This window comes from Pygoscelis adeliae, unplaced genomic scaffold, assembly GCF_000699105.1.
Source record: "Pygoscelis adeliae isolate BGI_AS28 unplaced genomic scaffold, ASM69910v1 Scaffold263, whole genome shotgun sequence".
Taxonomy (NCBI): Eukaryota; Metazoa; Chordata; class Aves; order Sphenisciformes; family Spheniscidae; genus Pygoscelis; species Pygoscelis adeliae.
In genome coordinates, this window is record NW_008824552.1 from 2,197,907 (window position 1) to 2,206,235 (window position 8,329).

An 8,329-nucleotide genomic window follows, 5' to 3' on the forward strand; every position below is an offset into this window, starting at 1 on the left:
GCCCCACCCCCTCCCCCCCCCCCCCTTCTTTTTTCCCCTCAGTTCTCCAAGGACGTGCTGGTGAACATCTACTCTGCCTACATCGATAACTTCCTCAATGCCAAGGATGCCGTCAGGATCGCCAAGGAAGCCCGGCCGGCATTCATGAAGTTCCTGGAGGTGGGTTCTGGTTCCTCTCCCCATAGATGCTGGCCAAGGTCCATAGCCACCTGCGAGGCTGCTGGCGGGGGGGGATGGGGGTTAATGGGAGTAAACTGGTAATTTATGGTCAGACCGGGATTTTTTCCCCCCACCTTCTTCTTGGTTTGGTTGCAAAGAGGCCAGGTTGGGATGAACCGGAGTCGCTCCGGACGGTGTAAAAAGGAGTCACCCTGAACCCAAATGGGTGTTGCTCCAGGTCCTGGGCTGGTGGCACACCGGGTCCCTGCTGTGTCCCACCTAACGGGTCCGTCCTTGTCCCCTGCCGGTGTTTTGCAGCAAAGCATGCGGGAGAACAAGGAGAAGCAGGCTCTGTCCGACCTGATGATCAAGCCGGTGCAGAGGATCCCACGATACGAGCTGCTGGTGAAGGTGGGTGCCGACAGCCGGGTGCAGGCAGGAGGATGTCTGTGCCGTGCTGGGAGCGGGTGAGACCACGGCTCCTCCTCACCTCCACGTAACGGGAGCTTTTAGGGGTCTCGCGTCTCTCCCGGCCTCTTTTCCCACCCCTTGACACAAAGTTGGGCACCCAGGCATGCGCACGGCTCTGCCCTCCTGGGGATGGTCACCCTGAGGACTGTCACCCCGCTGTCCCCCACAGCGTGTCCCTACGGGTGTGCAAGTCCCCTTCCCCTCTACCCTTCTGCTGGGAGCTTGGACATGGCAGCGCCATTTTGGGACCAGTCGCACTGCCACCCCCTCCGTGCCTCAGTTTCCCCGTGCCAGGGTCACTCTCCCTGGCGCTGAGGCTGGTGGGGATGCGCTTTCATAGAATCACAGAAGGGTTTGGGTTGGAAGGGACCTTCGAAGGCCATCTAGTCCAACCCCCCTGCCATGGGCAGGGACATCTTCAACTAGAGCAGGTTGCTCAAAGCCCCATCCAACCCCACCTTGAACACTTCCAGTGGTGAATTTGGGGCGTCCGTGCAAGGTGATGATGTGCTCTCAGGAGCTGGTGGCCTCTTTAGAGGTGGCAAAGACCAGGCTGGTGGTGGCCAAAGCTCAAGGCTTCGTTTCTTTGCGAAACCTTTCCTGCACGGGGCTGGTTTCCATCCCCAACAGCCAGAGCAGCGCGGTAAGGGCTTTTACCTGGGGATGTCATGGCATCGCCGATGCCCAGGCTTTGCCCACGGTGACGTCCCGGCTGTGTCCCCGTGGTAGGACCTGCTGAAGCACACGCCAGAGGACCACCCCGACCACCCTTTCCTTATCGACGCCCAGCGCAACATCAAGCAAGTGGCCGAGAGGATCAACAAGGGCATGAAGAGCGCGGAAGAGGTGGAGAGGAATGCCCGGATCGTGCAGGAGATTGAGTCCCACATCGAAGGGATGGAGGACGTACGTACGGGGGTCTTACACGGGGTCGGTCTTCCCTTCTCCCCAAAATGCAACCATTTCTGTTCTTTCTGGGTCACCCCAGGCTGGGCCGCTTGTTTTCTTCTCCGGGTCCTGCTTTCCCCATCTTCACTTGGCTTTGGTGGGCTCCTGGGCGTTTGGGAAGGGGTTGGGGTGCCAGTTCTGAGCCAGGGGGTTGCAGGGGCAGGGACGAAGCCCACAAGGGTCCCCCCTGGGGCTCCCCGCTCATGAGCCTCCTTGTCCCCGCAGCTCCAGGCCCCGCTCCGCAGGTTCCTGCGTCAGGAGATGGTCGTGGAAGTGGTAAGAGCGGGGTGGTCCCTTGTCGTCATCAGGGCCATGGGGACCGTACACCGGATGGGGCAGTGGGAGGCTATGATTGCGGGTCATGGGATGCCTGTGTGCCCGTGAGAGGCTACAGATGGGTGGGTGGGTGGGTGGATGGATGGATGGATGGATGGAGGGATGGATGGATGGAAGCTGCATCAGGGGGAGTTCATGATGCTCTTAGTCATATGGTTTATTTTTAGGTAGTCCTGCAAGGGGCGGGGAGTTGGAGTCTATGATCCTTATGGGTCCCTTCCAACTCAAGATATTCTATGGTTCTATGGTTTTATAAGGATGGATGGATGGATGGATGGATGGATGGATGGATGGATGGATGGATGGATGGATGGATGGATGGATGGATGGATGGATGGATGGATGGATGGAAGGAAGGAAGGTTGGACAGATGGATGGATAGGTGGACATAAGGATGGATGGGTGGACGTAAGGCTGGGTGGATGGAAGGATGGACGGATGGATCGATGACAGATCGATGGGGCAATATAAAATTCCCCAAGTATATGGGGGAAGATGGGTTTGGGAGCAGGCAGGAGGCAGGGAGAGCCTGCAGCAGCCCCAGGCCAGGGGTGGATAGGGAGGCTGGAGGCCGCAGGGGTCCTGGTGAGCCCATGCCTGGTGTTCCCCTGGCCCTGGTGCTTCCCCCCGAGTGGGACCCTGTGCCTTTGCCCACACAGCTGTTTCACCCACCTTTCACCATCACGAGGACACGGCCGGTCCCCATGCGGACAGTGGCATGGGACCCGTCCCACCCCACAGCCTCCCTGTGCCAAGGCGGCACATGGGGAAACTGAGGCAGGGACCGCTCCCAGCGCTGGCAGCGGGGGTGGGCTGGACATTAACCCCTTGGTGTCTCCCACCACTCTGCAGAAGGCGGTGGGTGGGAAGAAGGACCGCTCCTTCTTCCTCTTCACGGACCTGCTGGTGTGCACGACATTGAAGCGCAAGTCGGGCTCCCTCCGCCGCAGCTCCATGAGCCTGTGAGTACCACCCGGGGGACGCCCCCCGCCATTAACCCACGTCGCTCGGGCCGTAAAAAACCCTCCCATTAACCCACGGCGCTAGGGCCGTCCCCACCAGCTGGGCTGTCTTTAGGGTGCAGCTCAGCCAACCCCCCCAACCTCGCAGGTACACGGCGGCCAGCGTGATCGACACCGCCAGCAAGTACAAACTGCTCTGGAAGCTGCCGCTGGAGGACGTGGACATCGTCAAAGGTCTGTCACTGCCTGCTGGAGTGTCCCGTCCCACCCCAAAACCCATCGCTGACCCCTGGCTGGCGGGGAGAAGGTTTCCCTGTGCAGTGGCAGGGAGGAAGGGGTTAACGCCATGCGCATGTTCCCACACAGGTGCCTCGCAAGCCACCAACCGGGAGAGCATCCAGAAAAGCATCTGCCGCCTGGATGAAGACCTCAGCACGTTGGGGCAAGTCAGCAAGCTGTCAGAGACCCTCAGCTTCCCCCACCAGGTATGGGGATGATGGCCCTGGTGCTGTCCCCTGGCTGGACACATTCCCCATGGGACCACCCGGGATGTCCTCAGCGGGAGGGAGAACCTGTGGAAGGGCTGGTGGCCATGAGTGTCCTCAAAGGACCCAGGTGCCACCAGCCCTAAAGCCACAAGGCGGGTTGGGGCAGCTTCTGAAGGATGCTTGGGGATGCACAGGGTCAGCGTCACATGGTGGCCCTGGTGCTGTCCCCCGGCCAGACACCTTCCCCAGGGGACCAACTGGGATCTCCTTGGCGGGAAGGAGAGCCTGTGGAAGGGCTGGTGGCCATGAGTGTCCTCTAAGGGCCCAGATGTCACCAGCCCCAAAGCCACAGTGGGGTTGGGGCAGCCTCTGAAGAATGCTAGGGGATGGATGGGGGCATGATGAGGCACGTGGCTGGTGGTGGCCCATCCCTGAGATCTGAAGTGTTGTCCCCGTCCCCAGAGCCTGGACGACGTGATCAAGGACCTGATGGCCGCCATCCACCGGGAGCTGGCGGAGAAGCAATCCCTGTCCTTCAGCATGGCCTTCCCCCCCAACAAGGTGGAGCTCAGCACCACCAAAGCTGACGGCACCGAGTCCTTCATCTTTGAGTTCCCCAACCCCGACGCCCGGCTCGGCTTTGAGCAAGCCTTCGAGGATGCCAAGAAGAAGCTGGGTAACACCAGGGACCGGGGAGGTGGACACGGTGGTGGGCTTGGCATCACGCCTCCACTTTGGTAGACCCCTTCCCTCCATCGCTTCTTCATCCTCCAATTTAATTTTCCCAGCTTCCAGCAAAAACTGCCTGGACCCGGAGTTCCTCAAGGCCATCCCCATCATGAAGACGCGGAGCGGGATGCAGGTACTCGGTGGCTGGATTCAAGCATCCCACGGGAGCTGTCGTCCTCTCCATCCTGGTGGGCTTGCCGCCGGATGCCGAGAGCTCCCGCGTCATTCCCAAATGACCCAACTCATCCCATCTTTTGCTCCCTTGCAGTTTTCTTGTGCTTCTCCCAGCCACGGCAGCCCGGAAAGCTCCCACGAGGTTTGGGTTTGCAACAGCGATGGTTACGTGGGGCAGGTTTGTTTGCTCAGCATCCGTAAGGAGCCCACGGTAGAGGCGTGCATCGCCGTCTGCTCCGCCAGGATCCTCTGCATCGCCTCCGTGCCCGGTCTCAAGCGGGCGTATAGGTAGGACATTCCCACCGGCACCGCGGAGCCGGCGGGCACGGGGCGATGCTGGAGCTGCTTCTTTCCCCCCTCCCCTCGTCTCGCTGGAGCTCTCGGAGCCGGTCGACGGCGGCAACAGGGAGCTCGTGCCCTTCGATAGCGATGACACGGATGACGAGTCCTCGCCCAGTCCCTCGGGGACGCTGCAGAGCCAAGCCAGCCACTCCACCATCTCCTCCAGCTTCGGGAGTGAGTCCCTGCTTAGCGAAAAACCACTTCTTTGCCCCAAAATCATAGAATCACAGAACGGTTTGGGGTGGAAGGGACCTCTAAAGGTCACCTAGTCCAACCCCCCCTGCCATGGGCAGGGACATCTTCAACTAGATCAGGTTGCTCAGAGCCCTGTCCAGCCTGACCTGGAATGTTTCCAGGGATGGGGCATCCACCACCTCTCTGGGCAACCTGGGCCAGTGCTTCACCACCCTCAGCGTAAAACATTTCTTCCTTAGATCTAGTCTGAATCCACCCCCCTTTAGTTTAAAACCGTTCCCCCTTGGCCTATTGCTACAGGCCCTGCTAAAATGATGGGCAGCTCCATCGTTTTGCCCACTCTGCCTTGTGTTCCTCAGGGAATTCCACAGCTGGAGGCTTTTGAGCCAAGGAAATCCCGGGAAAAGAGATGTTGCGGGGCATCAGCCCAGCCCCGTGGTGCTGGGATGGGGCTGGTGGCTCTGGGTAAAAGCTGGTGGGTTTGGGGCTCAGCATCCCTACGTCCTCCCCCGGGCTTGACATCGCAAGGGGACCCATGGTCTCTTCCCCATCACTTTGGTGGGCGTCGGGTGGTCGTGGTCTGACCCATTCCTTCCTTCCTCTCCTCCTCCTCTGCAGATGAAGAGATACCGAGCTGCAAGGAGGCAACGGCAGAGACGACGAGCTCAGAGGAAGAGCAAGAGCCCGGCTTCATGCCCATCACCAGCACCTACGGCCAAAACCGGCATGGCGAGAGCCCCACAGACGGGCGAGCCCTGCGCCGCTCCAGCCGCGGCTCCTTCACCCGGGGCAGCCTCGAGGACCTCCTCAGCCTTGACCCTGAAGCCCATCAGAGCTCCATGTGGTTGGGCACCGAGGATGGCTGGTACGTCCCCAGGATGGGGGGACACACACGTGGGGCGGACCCCGATCCCGGGTGAGCCTCAAGCTTTGCTCTTCTCCCGCAGCATCCATGTGTACCAGTCCTCGGACAACATCCGTAACAGGAAGAACAGCATGAAGATGCAACATGCCGCTGCCGTCATGTGCATCTTGTAAGCGGGGAAGAAGATTTTCGGCTCCGGCATGTCCACAGTGAGGTGGTTTGGGGTGGCTGAGTGGGGCTCTGCGACCGGTTGTCCAAGGGTTTTTCTCCCCGCAGGTACCTGGATAACCAGGTTTTCGTGTCGTTGGCCAACGGGGAGCTCGTTGCGTACCAGCGGGAGGCAGGTGAGGCCGGATCGGGGCCATCAAAGGGCGCTAGGGGGGGTTAAATGCAGCCCCAAAGCGGCAGCTGTTGGGTGGGTGCTTGGGCAGCCCTCCAGGGAAGGATGCTCAGGGTGCCGGCGGCTTCCCTGCCTCCACGGGAAGGGAAAGGACATCCCTCAAGCGATGCTGAAGACCCCAAAATCAGAGCCAGGTGGAGGCGTGCATCCTCCTCCTGGTCCCCGCCTGCCGCCGGCATCCCCTGGGGACATCAGCTCACGTCTCCTCTAACGGGAGACCTGGAGATGGGCATCTCCAGCCACCATATCCCATCGGCCGGGTCAAGATGGGGTTTTCTGGGGATGCTTTAACTACCCACCCCGCTCCCACCACCCTCTCAGGCCGCTTCTGGGACCCGCAAAACTCCAAATCCCTCTCCCTGGGCTCGCCAGGGAGCCCCATCACCAAGATGGTGGCGGTGGCGGGGAAGCTCTGGTGCGGCTGCCAAAACCGGGTCATCGTCCTCAACACCGCCACGCTGGCGCAAGAGGTACCGTGGGCGATGGCGGGAGGTTCGGGGGGGACGATGATGGGCATTGGTGGCATCATTAGTGGCATCGCTGTGGCTCTGTCACCCGCAGCACACGCTCCAGGTGGGACAGGACGGCGGGCGCAGCGTCACCTGCATGGTGAGCGCAGGGACCGGCGTGTGGGTCGCGCTGCAGAGCAGCGCCCAGGTCCGGCTTTACCACGCCACCAGCTACGAGCAGTTGGCCGAAGCGGATATCACCCCCCCGGTACACAAGATGCTCGCCGGTAAGTCCCACCGGTGGCAGATCTCCGGTGGGTGCCCGTCGCTGTCTCCAGTGGGCACCCGTCCCCATCGTCTGCCTTGAAAATGCGATGCCCCGCAGCACCCAGCGCTGGGAAATTTAGTAGCTCCTGCATCCCAACCAGCGTCGGGGAAGGAGACCCGACTTGTCACGCTCATGGGGTTCGTCCTCAGTGTTGTGCAGCTGCATAATCCCGTGCAGAATCCAGGGCATCCCCTGGGCATCAGCGTAATCCTACGGGGTAACAGGGAATCCCCTGGATGGCTTCATAATCCCACGCAGGAATAGGGCAGCCCCTGGGTGGCTGCATAATCCCACGGGGTAACAGGGCAAGCCCTGGGTGGCTTCGTAATCCCGTGAGTTAATATGGCAGCCCCTGGGCGGCTGCATAATCCCACGTGGAAATAGGGCAGCCCCTGGGTGGCTGCATAATCCCACGTGGAAATAGGGCAGCCCCTGGGTGGCTGCATAATCCCACGTGGAAATAGGGCAGCCCCTGGGTGGCTGCATAATCCCACGTGGAAATAGGGCAGCCCCTGGGTGGCTGCATAATCCCACGTGGAAATAGGGCAGCCCCTGGGTGGCTGCATAATCCCACGTGGAAATAGGGCAGCCCCTGGGTGGCTGCATAATCCCACGTGGAAATAGGGCAGCCCCTGGGTGGCTGCATAATCCCACGTGGAAATAGGGCAGCCCCTGGGTGGCTGCATAATCCCACGTGGAAATAGGGCAGCCCCTGGGTGGCTGCATAATCCCACGTGGAAATAGGGCAGCTCCCGGGTGGTGGCATAATCCCACGCAGAAACAGGGCAGCCCCTGGGTGGCTGCATAATCCCATGCGGAAATCGGGCGGCCCCTGCGCAGCTGCATAATCCCACGGGGAAATAGGGCAGCCCCTGGGCAGCTGCATAATCTCATCAGGTAATAGGGCATACCCTGGGTTGCTGCATAATCCCACGTGGAAATAGGGAAACCCCTGGGCATCTGCATAATCCCACGGGGCAATAGGGAATCCCCTGAATGGCTTCATAATCCCATGTGGGAATCGGGCAGCCCTTGGGTAACTGCATAATCCCACGGGGAAATCAGGCAGACTGATCTGGCAGCACCCAAGGGTGCCTTGCACCAGCCAGGGGGGGTTGTGGGGTCCCTTCCCCGCGTCCCACATCCCCCGGATACCCCTGGGAACGGAGACTGGTGGCATGGGCGGGGTTCACAGCCCCATGCCAGGCAGGGAGGGACGCTGACGGCTGGGGTGCTCGACAGGCTCGGATGCCATTATCCGGCAGCACAAGGCAGCCTGCCTGCGGATCACGGCTCTCCTGGTGTGCAAGGACTTGCTGTGGATCGGGACCAGCGCCGGCGTGGTGCTGACCCTCGCCGTCTCGGCCAAGGCGGCCCCGGCGTTGGTGGGGCTCTCCCAGGGTCACACGGGCCACGTCCGCTTCCTCACCGCCATCGAGCTGCCCGACGGCTTCGACGTCCTCTTCCCATTGCCGAGGGAGAT

General features: G+C 61.1%; 1 protein-coding gene across 1 annotated transcript in view; it reads left to right on the forward strand.

The window, feature by feature from the left end:
* Positions 1 to 8,329, forward strand: part of ARHGEF17 (Rho guanine nucleotide exchange factor (GEF) 17) — a gene marked incomplete at its 3' end in the record, with an annotated part of 42,983 nt that overhangs the window by 27,471 nt on the left and 7,183 nt on the right. The window contains exons 5-21 of the mRNA XM_009321959.1: positions 43 to 159; positions 478 to 570; positions 1,360 to 1,536; positions 1,804 to 1,854; positions 2,767 to 2,876; positions 3,025 to 3,110; positions 3,243 to 3,361; positions 3,827 to 4,040; positions 4,153 to 4,226; positions 4,362 to 4,529; positions 4,645 to 4,783; positions 5,423 to 5,669; positions 5,752 to 5,838; positions 5,946 to 6,013; positions 6,391 to 6,539; positions 6,631 to 6,805; positions 8,089 to 8,317. Coding sequence (XP_009320234.1) covers positions 43 to 159; positions 478 to 570; positions 1,360 to 1,536; positions 1,804 to 1,854; positions 2,767 to 2,876; positions 3,025 to 3,110; positions 3,243 to 3,361; positions 3,827 to 4,040; positions 4,153 to 4,226; positions 4,362 to 4,529; positions 4,645 to 4,783; positions 5,423 to 5,669; positions 5,752 to 5,838; positions 5,946 to 6,013; positions 6,391 to 6,539; positions 6,631 to 6,805; positions 8,089 to 8,317 — 2,303 coding nt within the window. The remainder of the gene's footprint in view (positions 1 to 42; positions 160 to 477; positions 571 to 1,359; positions 1,537 to 1,803; positions 1,855 to 2,766; positions 2,877 to 3,024; positions 3,111 to 3,242; positions 3,362 to 3,826; positions 4,041 to 4,152; positions 4,227 to 4,361; positions 4,530 to 4,644; positions 4,784 to 5,422; positions 5,670 to 5,751; positions 5,839 to 5,945; positions 6,014 to 6,390; positions 6,540 to 6,630; positions 6,806 to 8,088; positions 8,318 to 8,329) is intronic.